The sequence below is a fragment of the Chamaea fasciata genome, unplaced genomic scaffold, assembly GCF_029207755.1.
Source record: "Chamaea fasciata isolate MVZ Bird 193981 ecotype frontalis unplaced genomic scaffold, bChaFas1.0.hap1 SCAF_5, whole genome shotgun sequence".
Lineage (NCBI taxonomy): Eukaryota > Metazoa > Chordata > Aves > Passeriformes > Sylviidae > Chamaea > Chamaea fasciata.
Genome location: NW_027094090.1, coordinates 66,919,604 through 66,937,907, shown reverse-complemented (window position 1 = coordinate 66,937,907; position 18,304 = coordinate 66,919,604). Strand labels below are relative to the sequence as shown.

Sequence of the window (18,304 nt, the reverse complement as noted above, 5' to 3'; positions counted from 1 at the left end):
CCCAAAGTGGATTAGACTGGTAGCCTGGACTGGCTTGAGCATCTGATGAAAAGGAGGACAGGAGATTGTTTTGTGACTCACAGGAAGGAAGGAGGGCTAACAGAAGCCCGTGAGCAAAGGGACACAGGAGAGACTGTAAAAAAAAAAAAAGTCTCTAGTGGTTTTGAAGGAAGCTGCTTGAGTGGAAGGTGTTGGCTGGTATCCTCTCTACAGGATACCCAGAAGAAAGGTCAGGAGAGGGATTTGAGGCACAGACTGTGGAGAGCCTGTTCAGTGAAATAGTCAAGTGATGGTCCAGTGAATGTCTTCATTTGAAAATCTCTCACTTGCCCACACTTCTTCTTTCCCTCCTGATTTTTGTCCTTCCTTTTTCTCCCTAGGTGATGAGGAGTTGGTCCAGGAAGTGCTGTTCGATGCAGTGGTCACTGCCCCCATGGAGGCCTACTGGACAACACTGGCCCTCAACATGTCCTTGTAAGTGTAGGAGACATAAATATGGATAGAACACCACTGAAGATGCATCTCCGGGTGCTGTGGGTTCATGCAGTGCCTGAAATAGCCAGAAACTTTTGCACAGCACACAAGAACCTGTAGAAATAGCTCAAAAAGCTGATAGAAGTAGCTCAGTGGCTCGAAAAAGTGTCTCTCAGGAGTGAACTCCAGTAAGCTGGGCCTCCTTGGGAGAGTCTTTAGTTTGGTGAGGGTTTTCCTAGTGGAGAAAAGGAGTTTGGTCTTGTCTCTGGTGGTGGTACCTCCAGATTGAACCTCAGGAAGATAGTGGACAGGCTGGCTTCAGTAAACAGCTTTGTGTTTTATTACTTCCAGTGAGGCACCTGTTGCTTGTGGTGTCTTGTATCTTGTCACACAGATCTTCTTTCAGCAGACAACATGTTACTTACAGATAAACATGGACACTGGACTCCTGTCCCCATTTCAGTTCCTTGTATCCCTGCACTGACAGAAGCTGAGCCAGTGAAAATCCTGCTAGGACACCCAGTTATCAGCACAGCTGGAAATAGCTACACCAACACACCACATTCTGCTGCCCTGGCCATTCTCTGCATCCCTGATCCGGCCATTCTCCTTCTGCAGTTCCTCTCCTGCACTTCAGCCCCATGAGAGCAGCCGGGAGCAGAGCTAGCAGGGGCAGAGCAGCTTATGGCCTACTTGAAAGAGACTGAAATAAGCAGACTTCAAAGGTTTAAATCTGAGCACCAGTCCTAAACCTGCCAGTTGTCAGCCAGTAACAACCTGTCGCCATTAGCAGGGAGGAGCCGGTATCACTCCTGGTGTAAACGGGTTATACTGCAAATGAAAACGGGTTATATTGCAAACGAAAATGGTTATGCTGAAAAAGAACTTGGGACCAGGTCTCCAGATGTGGCTTCGAGTCTGAAAAGCCCTCACCCTGGGGAAGGCTTCATGGATGTTCTGACAGCTGTTTGTTTCTGCCTGCGTGTTTCTGTTCCACAGGGACAGCGAGGCAGGCATTGAGATGGCGTTTCTGGGCACTCGGGCTGGGCTCATGAGGAGTGCCCTGTATGTGGGCTCCGAGAAGATTTCCAACAAGTAAGTCCCTAAACTGCATTAAGGGGTTTCTCTCAGTGTCTCGGAAGCCTCAGAAATGCTTTTGGGGAGACAGAATGGCAAGAAGCAACGCCTTGATGGCATTAATGCCGATTCACAGAATCAGGGTAGGGGGCCTTTGTCTTCCTCTGGTCCTTTTGAGCTTTCCTTAAAATCCTGTCCCGAAGCGCGTTCATTTGAATGAAACCCTCCAACCATTCCCCGGCTTCAGTAGGCTGCCACAGAAAGTGCCCACAGTTACTACATACCCCCGGGACCATTCTGCAGTGCAAAGGCCCTGCACTCCAACGCCCCAGCGACGTTCCAGCTTGGCTGCGTTTGATCTTTCCGTCTCAGTTCCTCTCCCGGATTTGTGCTGTTCTGCCTCTCGCGCTGCCCGCGCGGCAGTGAGGCGTTAAGCGATGTGACTGACATCTGTCACATCCCATCCCCTGCCCTGTGCTCTCTCCCCCAAGGCACAAGCGTGTGTGCACTGAAGGGTTTTGACGTGGGAAGGGTAGTTTGCGTTCTGTTGCAGGCTGGATACGCAGGCTGCTGGAGGAAAGGACAGGTCGCAGAGGCACACCAGCAGATGGAACAGAAAAGGGACCGTGTGGGTGGTGGTCATTAGCTTCCTGGCAGCTGTTCCACTGTCCCCAGGTTCCCCAAACGTGAGTCCTACGCTCAAGCTCTGCTGTGCGTGGAAAGTGACACTCTTCATGCCTTTGAAGCAGTCTGAACAATGCAGTCTCTGGCAAGGAGGGAGAAATGCTGTGTGCTGCAGGAGGCTAATGTGCTGATTCCTGTTCCCCCCACTGCTCACCAGGAGCAGCGTTCAATGCTTTAAACGGTCACAGTCACCACACTGCAGAGACAGACCCCCACATGTCCCACAGGAGGAGCTTCTGGAATGCCCTGAAAGGAAGGAATCGTGAATGAGGAATTATCGTTACGTCAGAACACACAGCAAAACAAGAGCCTGAAAACAAAGGGATTTGCCAGGCAAGCTGGATGAACCTCCAGGGAAGCAAATGACCTGATTTTCAGGAGGTCTCTCCTGAGAACCCCCTGCATGTCTTGCCATGCTCCCAGGTCACATCCTCTTGCCTTCAAAAGCACATCTTTGCTCAAGCACTTCAGTTCCTGCCTCTCTAGGAATCACAGAATCACACAATTTAAGGGGTTGGAATGGACCTTAAAGATCATCTGTTCCCGACCCACTGTGCCTTGGGGAGGGACACCTCCCACTAGACTAAGCTGCTTAAGGCCTTACCCCACCTGGCCTTGAACACTGCCAGGGTTAGGGCGTCCACAGCCTCCTTCAGCAACCTGTTCCAGCTTCTCACCAGCCTCACAGTAAAAGATTTCTTCCCAGTATCTTACCTAAATTTCCCTTCTTTCAATCTGTACCCACTTCTCCTTGCCCCACCCCTACAGTTCCAAACAGAGTCCCTCTCCATCGTCCCAGTAGCCCCCATTCAGACACTGGAAGGCTGCTCTGAGGTCTCTGCTCTGAGCATCTCCTGAGGAGATGAAGACTTACAGCTGCACGACCTTACGTTTGGGGCGGGTGGTTTGTTTCTGTAGGAGAACGCCTGACCCCCTTTCCTCCGCTGCTCCCCATGCCGTGCAGTAACGAACGGCCGCAAGCCGGCCGGCACCTGAGCTTCCCTCGCCCCCCTGCTCACCCCGCAGCCCGGTGCTGCCTGCGGGCTGTCGTTCCCGGGAACCCTTCCACGCTGCCCGGTAACCCTTCCACGCTGCCCGGTTCCCTGCCACCCTGCCCGGTTCCCTGCCACCCTGCCCGGTTGCCTGTCATGTTGCCCCGTAACCCTTCCATGCTGCCCGGTTGTCCCCCGCCGCCCTGCCCGCTGTCCCCCGCTGTCCCCCGCCGCCCTGCCCGGTAACCCTGCCATGCTGTCCGGTAACCCTGCCCGCTGTCCCGCTGTCCCCCGTTTGTCCCCCACTGTCCCGCTGTCCCCCGTTTGTCCCCCGCTGTCCCCTGTTTGTCCCCCGTTTGTCCCCCGTTTGTCCCCCGCTGTCCCCCGTTTGTCCCCCGCTGTCCCCGGCCCCCAGAGCGCGCCCGGGGCCTGGGCCGGGCCAACAGCGGCACCTGGCGGCGGGCGCGGGGGCTGCGGCCGCCCCTCTGCAGCGAGCGAGGGCCCGGCCCTGCCCCGAGGGGTCACAGGGGACACGGGGGACACGGGGGACACGGGGGACACGGGGGACACAGGGGACACAGGGGACAGCGGGGCACCGCCTGCCCTCGCCCGTGGAAAAGCCCCGGTGCGCCCGGCCGCAGGTGTCGCCCCGAGAGGAGGGCAGCCGCTCCTCCGAGCCGCGAGCAACGCGTTGTTCTCCCCCGGCAGGAAATTCCTGACGCAGAAGGACAAGGAGAGCATCTTCACCATGGACCACTTCCCGCTGTGGTACCGCAGGGCGGCCGAGCATCCCCCCGGCAGCTTCATCTACAGCATTGTGTCAGAGGATGAGTCAGGTAACCCCCAGCCTGAGCGCGGAGCAGGCAAAGAGGAAAAAACAAAAAAAAAGCTTTTCACACCTTGCATCCCACACCGCGCCCATCCCGGTCCCTCCATCGCTGCTTGGTGGGAAGTGCTGAGACCTGCCCGCCTGGCGTCACCCTCGCAGCAGTGAGGGGCACAGAGCTCATGGCCAAGATACCGATCACGGCTGAGAGATGGAGCTGCCAGGTGCGGGGAAGGCAGCCAGGAACGAGGAATGGCAGGGCTGCAGAGCAGGAGAGGGATGGACATGGAAGTGGAAATGGAAATGGAAATGGAAGTGGAAATGGAAATGGAAATGGAAATGGAAATGGAAATGGAAATGGAAATGGAAATGGAAATGCAGGGCTTGGGTAGATGGAAAGGTTTAGGGAGGCAGGACAGCACAAGGTACTTGTGGGGCTGGAATACACATGAAACACGAGAAGGGAACAGGAAAGGTGTTGCAGAAGGAATGAGACACGTAGGGGTGGCCAGGCTTGGGAGGGAACAACATCAGCCCTGCTGGATGACAGTAACAGCTGGCACTGGAACCAGCAAACAGTCAGGAAGTTCAGAGGGTGTCGCTTTTTCCATCACCACTTTCCATCTCAGGAAAGGATGGGTTTGTTATGGAAGATGGTGGAGGAAAAGGGTGGAGGGGAAGGCTTTTCCGTAGCATTGGTGTCCTGCATCTTTCTAATCCTCCTACTAGAACAGGACATCTCTTGCTCAGCAAAGAGGTTCGAACACCAGAGGAAAGCAAGGAGTGGCTTTTCAATATCTCTTGCTTAAGGTTGTTGGCTCCTGTGAGTATGCAGGGCCAGCCAGGACCTTCTCAAAGGCTGGAAGAGAGCAGAAGAGCCTAAAAACAAACAAGCAAAACAAAATATTCGTGTGAGACTCCTCCACAGAAGGCAGAAATCCCCTCTGTGCTCCTCCCTGGCCCCTAGCTCTCCCTCTCTGTCACAGAGCTCGGCACTGTAGCTGTTAAAGCTTTTTGTGGCACAGTGGTGGGAGTCTGGTGGGTGGGAAAGCAAGTAGCAAAGAGAAGAAAACCAGCCTGGGAGGCAAGAGATGAACCAGGATGGAAAAGGAAAGGAATGGAAAGAGAAAATACTCGAAACCTACAAAAGCCTCTCTGTCCCCAGCACCCTTACATCTCACTTAAAAGGCAAGTGTGGAGGGATGGCAGGAAGGGACCTTTTGCTCCTCTGCAAGACATGGCATCTGCTCTTTGGAATAGGGTTGGAAAACCAGGCAGTGACACCCCGTGGGACTTCCCAGGGCAGCCATTACCCAGGCCACAGTGGCCACTGCTGGCTAAACTCTGGGGCTGTGGCTTTCTTAGAAGTCACAGCTGGCTTTGGGTAAAGACAGAAGACAAGTAGCTGGCACTGTTCTTTGTTTTACATGGGTCAGAAGCTTCCATCAAGTCCAGAACCCCACCTGGACACCCTGCAGGCACCTTGTGAGAAGCAGCACTTGGCCCTGAAGACCTTGTGCCCTAAACTGTAAGGGAGATTATTCGACTTTAGGGATGAGCAGCTGGGCTCTGAGAGACTGTGATCCGTGGGATCACACCCTATGCCTGGAAAGGGTCAGGAAATATTACCCAGTGCTTCTGAGACAGTGGGTCACTGTAAAGCAGAGTCCAGGCCCTTCCTCGACGTCTGAGGAGGCAGGGCTGCCCCACATTTAAGCCAAAAATAGGCCACCCAGTTTCTTATTAAATTCTGTCAGATGCTCAAGTCCCCTTTTCATGTTTTCCACAAGTTCCCTGCTGTGACAGGAGGTTTCCGTGGCAGATGGGCTTCTAATCATCTAAGAAGGAAAACCCCCAAGAGCTCTCTGTTTGGGGAGGAAACCAGCAGGAAATGACTGCAGGTCATCAGAATCATTTATGCACAGCACCTCCTTCCAGTGTCCCAGAGTCTCAGAAATAAAAGGACAGCAGGGAAGCCTCTGCCTGTCAAGTCGTACTGTTTTTGTAACCCAAATTGTTCATGTGTTGGGTGGGATTTTCTAGAGATCCTGAGCGTATTTTGCTTCTTTGTCCCATCCTCGAACTTCAAGACATTTGAGGTTCACCACGAAGGCAGGATCATGCTCAAGGCATGCGAGCTGTGTATTTATTTCACAAAGGTTTTACTGCTTTTGACACACCGGAGCAGGTTTATCTGTCTTGGATCAAAACACAACAACAAAATAATGAGAGCCTCCTGGCTAAGCTGTGGTAGGCACTGAACTGTGCTCTGGACACGCCCAGAATGATGAAGGCAGGCATGGAAAGCAGTAACAAATGCTGGAGTTTTGGGGAAGGAAAGAATCCCTGCCCCATCTGTCTAAGCAAGACATTTCCAGCAGACTGGCCTTCAAACTGTCCCCTGGCAGTTCCCAAAGAGGTGCCCCAGCTGAAGCTAATCTAAACACTTAAAAAAAATTAATAAATACAGAAGTGGAATCTGCCGCAGAAATGGACAACTGCAGGCTGAAACAAGCGCACTGACATAGAGAGATGGGGTTCAGTTGCTTGAGCCTACCCAGCCATGTGATGTGAAATGCCCCGTGGGAGCTCAGAGGGCTGGCAGATGTGTCACAGGACCTACAGCATGCTCAAAGCAGCAGCTCAGGGATAATTGGGAGACCCTGGGGCATTAAGGGAGTTTAGGCAACAAAGTCCCAGGAGAGTTTGTTTCTGAAATGGAGCGCGCTCTGGAAGCACCTGGAGGTGCTGCGCCTGTTTGTGGTGTTGGGCTGGCTTGGGTGAGATTTACACACAATCCTGGCCTTTGCTGTGCAAGTGTTGCCAGAATTACCTGTCCTGCTTCTCCTCTGTCCACAGGGTTTAGATGGAGCATTGAGCAGAGCAGTTCTTTGGCCTAAGAGGAGCTCTACTTGCCCGAAATCGAGGAGGCCAGTCCTTTCTATTTTATCCCAGAATCATGGAACGTTTTGGGCTGAAAGGGACCTTTAAGGTCACTTAGTTCCACGTCCCTTGCCGTGGGCAGGGATGTCTTCCATGAGACCAGGTTGCTCAAATCCTTCTCCCAGTCCAGATTTGGACACTTCCTTTGTGCTGAGGATGCCACTTCCATCATGAGCCATAGAGAAAAGAAAAATAAAATCTCATGGGCCGTTAGGCTGCTTTTTTGCCTTGAAAGATGCAGCCCTCAAAATTCTGGGATGTTTCAGAATTAGGGCATGTGTACACAGTGTCCTGGATGGGAAAACGTGTGGGCAAGCTGCTCCTGCTGCATTTTATTCCTCTCTGGGGGTAAGCTAACCAAGCCTGCTGTGTTTGTGTCTTGACAGAGGGGGGTGGCCTGCCCAAAGTGGTGACAGTGAGCACGGCTGTGTCAGTGTCTGTGGATGGGAAGATGGGAATTGCTGCAGGTAGGACATTCTGGTTTCTCTTTTTTTTTCTCTTGAATGAAATGGCTGCATCTTGCACGGAGTGTGGGAGCTGAGAGCTGTTAGCTTGTCATTCAAGGGAAGTGACAGGAGCCACAATAGCTTGTGGTATTGAGAACTAGGCTAAACAGAGAATAATGGAACAGGTACTGAATGGCTGACAGGCTTCTGAAAGGGAAATGGGCTGTTTGAATGGAAGCATCCCATCTCCAGTGCTGGTGAATTTGTGGATTGAGATCCCTGCTCTGGAGCAGGAGTGGGTTGAGAAGTCCGTGCAGGTTTAAAACTTGGCAGGAATCGCTTTTGGCTCTGCAACAGCATCATGTTTACGCGTCTCCATTGTTATCTCAAATGAAAAGTAACTTCTGCTGGCGGAACGGGCACGTTGCTAGAACTCCAGCTCAGACCTATAGATTGCCAAACTTACCGTTGTATCTGAGACAGGGAATGTTCTTCATCACTACCTGTCAGTAAAACTACAGCAATTCAACTTCATCTGACAAAGCATTCCTTAATTTCCAGGATTTCAGTAGGTTTCAGCTGACACTGATACTCTTTAATTATCACCTGGGCGTTGAGGAAGTGCTTATGAGCTGAAGGAAGTGTTATGGAATAGAACATTTCACTCTTAAGCCCAAAGACAGAAAAATTGTTATGAGGTCTGCCCAGAGCCACCTGTGAACAGAGAAGGTTTCAGCAAAGTTCACAGTAACAGGTGCTTGGATGATAGAAACTGCTCCCAAAACTGATACCAGCTGACACTGTTAGACCCAGCAGAAAACAAAAGAGCATTGAAACCACACCAAGGACCTCTGCACAGCACTGAAACATTTTTCTAAGCATTCATTTGAGAGGAGAAAACATTTTTTTAAAAACAACAAGTTTGTTTTTCATGGTGTTTTTCCTTCCCTTTCCTGACCTATGGATTAGAGCAGAGGCACACAAGCAGTTCATCTGTGGTTTGTTCAAACCCAGCTGGAAATGAGGCTGCTCGCCCAACCTCCCTCTCACCCCTCCACCCCGGTGGGTTGGGGAGGAGAATCAAAGTAAAATTTGCAGTTTGAGAGAAGAACGGTTTAATATTTGAAAATTAAGCAAAATATAGTAATAATGGTAAGTGCTGATGGTCATGATAAAAATAATAATAAAAAGAGAAAAACGAGCAGTGCAAGGTACAATTGGTCACCACCCACTGACCCAGACCTCTCTTCCCAAACCCGGACTGGTCCCTCTTTTGGGTAACTCCCCCCAGTTTCTATACTGGGCATGATGTTCTGTGGTGTGGAACGTCCCTTTGGTCAGTTCAGGTCACCTGGCCAAGCTCTGGTCCCTCCCAGTTTCCTTTGCTCACCTCCTCACTGGCGGAGCATGAGACAAGGGAAAAAAAGCCCTCGACTCAGGATAAACACTTAGCAAAAAACCAAAACATTCTCATTATGAATTCAAAACACAGCACTCCAACAGCCACTGAGAAGAAATTAACTCTACCCTCACTGAAACCAGGATAATCTGGCACTCAGCTTAAAAACAAGGGAGGGAACCTCTCAGTGGAAGAACAAGCGGCAGGAGGATGTGGCCCTGACAGAGCCATTTCTCTTCTGTCAGCAGCGCTTCCCACAACCCCTGTGGAGATTTCCACCCACTCAGGAATGCTGTCGGCGTGGACATGCCGTGAAGGGGCAGCGTCCTTTGCAGAGGGTGGAGGAAACAGCAGAGGATAGGCAAACAAATCATGCTAAAACAATCACAACAAGGTGAAAAATCTGTCGTCTTTGGAAATGATGCCGAACCAGTTTTCTCACTGGCAACCACGGAGGTCGAGGCACAGAAATGAATTTCCCATTGCTCTTGTTCCTTAAAGCACCCATGGTGCCTGTCCCTAGCAGGTACATTAGGTGACCTGTCCACAGGCATCTTCTGCTACTCTCACACATGGTGGGTGTTCTTCATTCCTGGTTTTTTTACTCTTCGGTGAGAGCGGCCCATCTCTGATCCATGGGGTGGGTGGGATAAATGATCACATCGGGACAAACACTATGACCCAAAGGGTGCAGAGCTCTTCATGTCCCCAGCTGTAGCCTCCACTGACTTCAGCTGGAGTGCAAGGGTTTGCTGAGGTAGGTTCCATGTGCTGCCTTGGGTGTCAGTTTCCACCACGTTTGGGGGGTTCAGGGAGGACAAAAGTCCTATATCACCATTTGCTTTGTTTCCAGCAGTGACAAAATTCATCATCTGAATCTTTCATATTAATGGTCATTTTTTTAAAAGGGCAATAGCTAGTGGTCACACTACCAATTGAAATATTCTTTTTTTTTTTTTTTCTTGAGGATGTCAGCTTGGAGAGTAAGGATGTAGATCTCACTTCATTTCCCCTCACAGTAATAGAATTATCCTGAAGGGTTAGATCCTGATTCTAGGGGACTGTGAGGGGCTGCAGCAGAAATGATGCTGGGCAGAGCTGCCACACCAACCTGGGTACAGGAGAGGGGTGAAGGAAGGGGGAGGGAGTGTGGAGGCACACAAGAGGCAATCGGAGCAGAATGGGGTGCACATTGTTGTTCTTGTTATTCTGAGGGCATCGGCCCTTACTAGGATTGATACCATGGTAGTTTAGTTATGAAACCACCAGAAGTTTGGTGCCCAGCACTGGTTCCCAGAAAGCCAAATATCAGGGTAGACTTGTAGTTTCTGAATAATTGGAGCCACAGTTCTGTAAAAGGGGAACAACAGAGACTTTTTGAGTGCCCCTATAAAAGGACAAGTGGTATGAACTGGCCTGTCACTCTGCCACTGATCATCACTGTCACTTGTTTGACTTGATGGTGCTTGAGGGCATTTGTGAGCACTTTGAAATGTTCGCTATGCATGCAGTGAAGAATTAAGCTCCAGGATTTACAGCCATGCTCGTGGGGATGGAGCACCCCCAGAGCCCCCGTGGGGAGAATGCCACTGACAGGGGACATTGGGGCCCTTTTCTTCTGGCAGATGAATGGCAGTCCCCAGCCAGGGCAGAGTAAGGCAAACTGGTCAAATCAAATGTCCAGGGAGATGACAGAGACCTGGCTGCTGTCAGGGAATGAGGGAGCAGTCAGATGGGATTAGAGAGTTGCAGTCTGGAGGGCTGAGAGAAGGGCTGGAGGGGGAAGCATAAGGGCCTCCTTCTTCTCATTTCAGTCCGTGTTAGCCCAGAATGGGTTTGAGGGGTCGTCCAATCTGCTCCTCTTGCTGTTAGAGATGCTACTCCACGCTCCAGGTGGACAGGTGGCCAAATTCAGGATGGAAAGGAAGTGTCCTTTGCCCTGCCCTGTCCTCACCCCTTTTCATCCATCCCTCTCCTTCCCCCATGGGCCTGGGAGGGGTGCACAAGGGGTTCAGGGCACACAGATTTCCTGGAGGATGTGGTGGAGCTAAGGCGGGCTCCACCTGTGTGAGCTGAGTCGGTGTGGTCTCCTTGGTGGGAAGCCACACAGGCAACCCTGCCTCGACTATACCTGTTTCTTGGAATGATTGTTATCTACCTGCTGTATTGTGCTTTGGCACTTCAAAGCACTATGCATGCCTTAAGTAATGCCTGGATGATTAATTATAATTAATTAGAAGGCAGCAATTCTCCTGGGATGTCAGTCCAATACCTTTCACGCACGCTAACTGCGCTGGAAATGGGAAATAAGGGGTGGTGATGGCATTCTCCCCAAGCCATGTCCTGCCCCAGATAGCACTGTCATCTGCTCCCTCCCGTGAGTCACTGGCCTGGGGCTTTCTGCTCCTCAGGCTTCGAGGCAGAAATCACATGGAGTTGCTGACAGAAGCTTTTTAGTGATTTAAAGCCTCAGTGAAACCGCTGGAATCTGTGCAGGAGTTCAGCTGTCACTTTGGGCTGTGGATGATGTCTCTTTCTTTGCCTGACCTTCTGGGGCCGTCAGCTGGCTGCCAGTCCCAGCAGGGACAGGTAGGGTTGGGTTCCCTGCCAGGGCTGTCACCTGGCGGGAATGGCAAACAGACAATGGGGCCCAAGAAAAATAACCCAGCTGGGCACTTGGGAGATGTGGGTTTATTTTAGCCAACACTTCTCTCCTCTGTTGATATTGGAAGTAGCTGTTCTTGCCAGCAGTTGTTGGACCACAGTGAAATCGTTGTCCCATGGCACCAGCAATTCGTGCAGATGTATTTGGGGAGAGCCCTGGGCAAGCTCAAACCAGGGGCAGAGAAGAGAAATGTTGTCACTGTTCTAAAAGCAGAGTTTTGGGACACTGAGTTATCAAGACCAGTATTTTCAGCAAAGCTCTGTACTCACAGCAGGAGCAGATTTAATTTTTTTTTTTTTTCGAAAGGATTTTGAAATCAGTCAGTCTGAAAAGTAGGAAATGGGGAGTAATTTTGCCATTTTACCTCTGGTTAAAATCCAGCCTCTGTCGGTCTGATGGAAGCTCTTCATTTGAAAAGCAATTCCTGGCCAGCTTGATGTCTCTCCGTCTCGTCCTTGGTCTCCAATTTTGGCTACCTGCTGTCTGCCACCAGCAAGCAGGAGCAGGAGGTACAGGTGGCTTTTTCAGCAGGACTGTTGCTGTGGCATCCCTTCAAGCTAATCTGCGCACAATTCCATATTCCTGCAGTTTTGTTATTTGGATGGATAAAACATTTCATAAAACCCTTCTCTCTGGAAAGCGGCAGTAGCGTCAGGAGGAGCTGTTAAAATGGGCGGAAATAAGCTCTAATAGCATAAGCACCTTTTCCATGGAAATGGCTGCATATAAACTGGGGAATTAAAATCATTTCACTCGGCTGGTTCAGGAGGCAGCATTAAGATACCCCTATAAAATATGAGGGTGGCTGATCTCTTGGATGTGTGCTGCAGTATTCAGAAGGAATGCTCTCCCTCTTTTCGTGCCCCCCAAGGTCGTGCCAAAGTTGTCTCAGTGCAGAGACTTCCAAGAGTCCCTGAGGCATCACCGGGTGTCCTTGTGGAAATCCTGGTCCCCCCAGCCTGCAGATGGATAAAAAGAAAGAGGACACCTCGTTTTCAGCCCATCACCTGCTATATCTGGTCTCTGGCTGACGCCAGCCCCTTCTGGCAGTCCCCAAAGCCCGAGCAGCTTCTCACACATCCATTTGTTCCAACAAAATCAGAGACATCTGAAGGGGCCGTGCCCTGGAAATGAGTCATGGGAAGTGTTGGGGGCACTCAGAAGGCAGAAATGTTGCTGATTTTAGTGCTACCAGCAGCTGTGCCTTCTCCAGCTCTCAGGACATCTGTCTGGAGGCTGTTACCAGTGGGTGCACACTTGGCTGGCCGATGTCACGGTGCCCCCATGTCACGTCAGCGTGCCAAAACCAGTGACTCTTGCACTCTCCATCCCCCCGTCTGCCTGCCCGCCACCCATTGCACTCTGCTCGCACACTGAGCCTTGGGGGACACCTGTAAGTGTGGGGCAGTAACCGGGCACAAGAGGGACAAATAAGTCTCTTTTGACCTCAAAAGAATGCTAAAAATATCCACGCGAGGCATCTTTCACGGCATTCTGCTCACCCTGGCTAGACCTCAGCAATTCCCTTTTCTCCCGTGGTGTTCGTGCTGTCTGCAGAGGCTGTAAGATCTCCAGCATGGGGACCATGCCTCCCCCTGTGTGTGCAGACATTGCCTTGGGGTGAGGCAATTTTTCTGGGGAAAAAACCGAAGACGATGGCCAATTCTGTAGAGTAAATATTTCTTTGTAGTCTCTGCTGAGTGCCTGACTCTGTGCACTGCACCACTTCCCAGGGGAGAAGCTCTAAGGGAGTGAGCCCTGCCTTCCTCAGCCCTCAGCACAGACCCTGTGAGAAGATTCCTGTGCCCAGGCCCTGTCCTCACCAGCATTTCAGGGAATTTTCTCAGCGGGCCCCCAACAAAAAAAATTTTAAAAATTTAAAAAAAATTGCGAGCAATGAGTTTTCCCATTTGGGCTCTGGTGAGGCATCTGATATCCCAGGATGTCCTCAGCCTGGAGCTCCAGCCCAGGACCCCGTTCTTGCCCGTGCACGGCAGAAATCTTCTCGCCTGAGGTTATCCATCCCAGCTCCTCTGATTGCCCTGGCTGTCACTCTGGAAGCAGAAAAGAGCCCTTGACAGCGGCTCAGGGGAGACTTGCATGTAGCTGGATTTTTTTGGATTGGCACCCGGCGCCTTTGCCACGTTGCCTTTGCTGGCGAATTATTTGATATCATTTTAATTCTGAGCCGAATTAGAGCAGCGCACGGGTTGCCACGGCAACCATTACCTTGTGCCTTTTGCTCTGACTCATTGCAGACAATTACTCTTGCGCTCCAGGATTCACAGATGTGATAGGAGAAGAATCATGTGCTGGGCTTTCAACTTTTTTTTTTTTTTTTTTCCTTTTAATTTCCTTCCCAGCCTCTCTCCCATTAACTCCTGCCTAGCCAGCACCAGCAGGGCTGTGTATCCCCGCCCAGGGAGTGGGTGGGGATGCGTGGATAAACGGTGTGTGAGTTGATTTGTGTGTCTGCATACATAAACGGCTGCTCTGCAGTGTGCTGTGACATCCCTGCGCTCCCTGGGGGTGTGCACATCTCGCTGGGGACGTGCACAGGCACTCAGAGAAGCACAGGGCAGTTTGCACTTCCTGCTGCCTGTGGTGTTTTCCAGGTGGGTACAGGGTTGACCCCTGCGGCCATGGGGTCTCTCCCAGTGCGCAGGGGCTGTCAGTGAGCACTGGGACTTTAGGGGGGCTGGCAACGTGCGAGGGTCATGAGTGGTGCAGGACCTTCCATTTGAAGCTGTGTGAAGACCCACAGGCTGCCAAGCGAGTGGCCCTGACAGCCCTGACACCACCCAAACCTCTGTGTGAGTGCAAGGCCAGTTCATTGCCCTGCTCACACCTATCCCCGCAGCGCCCCATGTCCTTTATCCCAAGTGCTGTTGTCTGTAGCCTTAGCGCAGGTGTGAGGGATGTCCTGAGCTCTGTTAGCACCTAGAGTTCGGCCGAGGAGCAGAGCCACCTGAGAAGATGCTGAAAAGGATCCCGTGAGCAATCTGTGGATGAGAGGATGAAGGTGGTAAATGTCACAGCGGAGGAGGTTATAGGAAATGTCTTGGTTTAGCTTAAATTCAGCCAAGGCAGAAGCAGACAAGTTTTGCAGGGTGAGAAGCGGAGAAACTCAGGAGGTCTGAGTACAGCTCCAGCCTCCTCCTAAGACACATTCTTTTAGCCACCAAGCTCATCCTGAATTCTTTTTCTCCTGCCCCACGTATCACCCAAGGCACAAATCTCCCTATCATAAGGCTTTGTAATGGGACTCTGACTGCCATCCCTTTCCCTTCACAAGACCTTTTCCTTCTCCTCCTCTCGCTGGGACACAGAAACCCCAGCCACAGGATCACAGCCGATTCTGGTGAGATGGCACCTCTCCACTCTGCCGCCCGGTGTGTGGAGGGTGCTCTGCTGCTGACCCGTGGCACTGCTTTCACAGGCAGCAGTGCAAAGTCTGGGTTGTGCAGGGGGGAGCAGTTGAGCTCTTGGGGACAGCGTGAAGCACACGTTTCTGTGAGGATCCTGATTCTCTTGCACTCCGTCTGTGTGTGATGACAAGCAGCTGCTTAAGCTGGCTCTGCAAGATAGCAAAGAAGGCTGCCCTGCCTAGCCCTGCCCTGCCCTCCCTTAGAGGTCAGAATTGTAGGGATAAAGTGAGGATTGCTTACATATCAAGCCGAGCTAGACCTTGCAAAGGAGGTTAAAACAAACAGCATAATATTCTTCAGCTATTTGGGGAATTAAAAAAAAAAAAGAAAAAAAAAGAAGTAGGGCCACTTCTGGTCAATAAGAGCGAAGTTGGGATCAAGGAGTCTGTAGTCTGAGTGAAAACCAAAGAAGACTCAGTGCCCATGTTATTGATAAGGACAGAAATCTCATCCCTGGGGAAAGAAACAAGCTGAGTGCCGTGAATAAGCAGCTCAAGCTGATCAGTGCACTCTCAGTGCTGGGCCTGGGTGCCTTCTGGCCCTGGGAGAGCCGTGTGGAAACACACACAGCAAAGGGCTTTTTTCAACTCTGCACACAGTGGTGACACCATGCAGCCTGCAAAAGGGAAAATTCAGCAGCTGGGATTAGAGAAGGGTGAGAAATAAGTTTGTCAGACTTTTAAGCGTGACCTCTGCAACGTTTGTAGCACTTTAGAGGAGATCTTCAAGGAAAGTGTAATTATTGCCAAGCAGTTAGGGGGAAAAGGGAGTCAGGCAGTGTGAGTTTATCAGTGCTGGATAACACCAGGCCGAGCCAACATCTTTCCTGCACATGATTGTTTTCCTGGAAGGCAAAATTTCAAAGGTCTCACCTCTGGATTTCAGTGCCACGTAAGAAACAATTAGTCAGACTGGAGAGGATCAAGTGAGGCGGAGGAGTTGTGAGGGGCAGGGAGGGAGAAGTCAACCTGGGACGACAGCAGCAGCAAGATCACCTGTCAAGGTCTAGCAGAGTGTCACTTGTTACACTGCCCATGGTCACCCATGGGATTGGCCTTTGCTAATATTAACCTGAGACCCTGACTCAGACAACTGTGGAGAGGGAGGGGGTCTCCTGAGGATTCAGCACTGGAAGGCATTGCTAGCACAGGGTAGGACCAGGATGTTGTAGAGGAAGCCTTATTTGACCTTGGCAGGAGCACCAGAAACAGAATGAATTTCAGTAGTACGACAGACAAGGTCATATGCTTGACAACTAATAATAGAAATCTTCTGTAAGCTGGGAGCTCTGAGAGATCTGGCAGAGAGCACAGCAAGCAGGACTGGAGGCAGTCCTTGTCTTCTGGGAACTGTTGAGCCAATTTTGCCGAGTCTCAGTGAGGATCCTCAGTGTGGATCATCAGTATAAGCTCTACTGCTCCCTGATGCTCACATTCAATCCAGGGAACCATTGTCATCTGCTGAGACCTGTCCTGAGAACCTTGCTGACAGGCAGCTGGATAGGTTTAGTGGTAAACATATCCTGAGAAAGCTCAGAGGGAAAAAACAAAATGCTGGGATCTTCCGTATCAGGTGGTGGTGGCATGATGGTGAGTCACAGTGTGATGCACTTGGGGACAAAGCAATTGCTGTTCTAGCGCCTAGGGAGGTGTTCCCAGTGGGAAAACACATTGATGCTGCCACCCAAAGCCCTGTGAGGCCTCTCCTCTGGCCTGTGTTACAGTTTTGGTCAAAGGAATTCAGGCTGAGACAGGAGCAGACAGGATGGGCAGATGATGAGAGCAAAGGGAAGTCTGACTGAGAGGGACCTGGGGGCACCCAGCTTGTTCAGCCACGTGCAACCAAGGACAAAGCAGGATAGGATTGCTGTCATGAGTGCACCTTGGAGGACACATTTAGACTAAAGCACATGGTTGTATGGAGGTTGTGTAGTACGGACTGGCCAGCAAAATATTTCAGGTGCGAAACTAGAAGTGGGTTTCTATCTGTTAGGGTAATGCAGCTTTACCCAGAATGTGAGGTATAAAGACAACAGATTTAAGCTGGAGCTTGAAAAGTGTGTAAGAAAGTGACAGTGCCTTGGATAACGAAGAGCTGAGACTCTGTTAGCCTGTAGTCCCTTGACCAGGGAACAGCTGAAGTCCCTGATCTCACCATGTCACAGAAAAAAACCAGCAAGAAGCAAGGTAAACACTCAGGGAACTTGCATTCCGCTTGGGCACAAGGCTGGGCATTCTTACCCTACACTTCACACACTCCATGATTTTAGTCGTGACTGAATAGAGATAAGCTTGTTAATGCAGCTGAAAGCCCCAGCACAGCACCTGGCAGGCCAGAAGCTGACCTAACCCCCTCTCTCAGCCTTTGCCATTGTGGTGGTTTCTCTTGATTGCTTTGGGTTTTGCAAAGTCAAGAACAGTGAGTAGAAAACCCCCTGCTTAGGATGACAAACCCTTAAAAAGCAGATGGGGACGTGGGGGCTGGTGTGTTTTGTGTCAGTTGAGTTGACCAGAGCAGGGAGAATCTGAGGAGCAGCTGGTCAGAGGCACTCATTGGAAAGGGGATGATCAGTCACAAGAAGACAAAAATAAGGGGAAGAGAGAAAGAATAACTGAGGAATCCAAGACATTTATGTTCAGTGAGAAATATGTGAAAAATAACCATATGAGGCTATGAGTGGATGAAGAAGTGGAAAATGCTGGAAAGGGATCATCCTTTTAAATAAAGGGCTGGATTTTCTCTTGCCAAGACTTGCATAAATCTGGAGGCTCATGTTTAAAATGCACTGAATTTTTACTGCTGTAAAGGTAGGATCAGAACCACTTCCCCACAATCTGCCTCCCTCAAAATTACCTGTTAGGGCTTTGTCCTAACATTTAGATTTGCCTCCATCTTTAAAGCAGGAACAACGTTCACACAGCCTAGTGAGTGTACTGTGAGACATTCTCTGGTGGGAAGGAGTAGAGAAAAATGGCAAAAAGTCATGGAGTGTCTGCAATATAGAGCACAGATAGTGGTGGATGAGGAGAATACTCCTAGGAGGAGGAGGAAAAGCTGGAAGCAGCGTGACAATAGGCTCCAGTGTTGTTCCGGAGGTGAGAGAATGTTGTCAGTGAAAGACTTAATGAACTCGATCTACCTATTGTACCTAAAAGACGACTGAGAGATTATTTGATTTAGAGCATAAAGTGCCTCCACAGAGACAGCTGCTGGTTACTGAAGGTTTATTTTTTTTTTTTAAATCTAGGGGAGAGAATAACAAAAACTGTGACTGAAAACCCAAACAGATTCAAATGAGTTAGTAAGCGTGAATGCCAACAATGAGCAAGAATAGGTTTGGTCAGAAGATACCAAGGGAAACAATATTTTC

At 50.6% G+C, this 18,304-nt stretch overlaps 1 protein-coding gene across 1 annotated transcript in view; it reads left to right on the top strand.

The window, feature by feature from the left end:
* CACNA2D4 (calcium voltage-gated channel auxiliary subunit alpha2delta 4) overlaps window positions 1-18,304 on the top strand; it is a 118,233-nt gene that overhangs the window by 48,006 nt on the left and 51,923 nt on the right. The window contains exons 23-26 of the mRNA XM_066184695.1: window positions 381-474; window positions 1,474-1,569; window positions 3,936-4,063; window positions 7,383-7,463. Coding sequence (XP_066040792.1) covers window positions 381-474; window positions 1,474-1,569; window positions 3,936-4,063; window positions 7,383-7,463 — 399 coding nt within the window. The remainder of the gene's footprint in view (window positions 1-380; window positions 475-1,473; window positions 1,570-3,935; window positions 4,064-7,382; window positions 7,464-18,304) is intronic.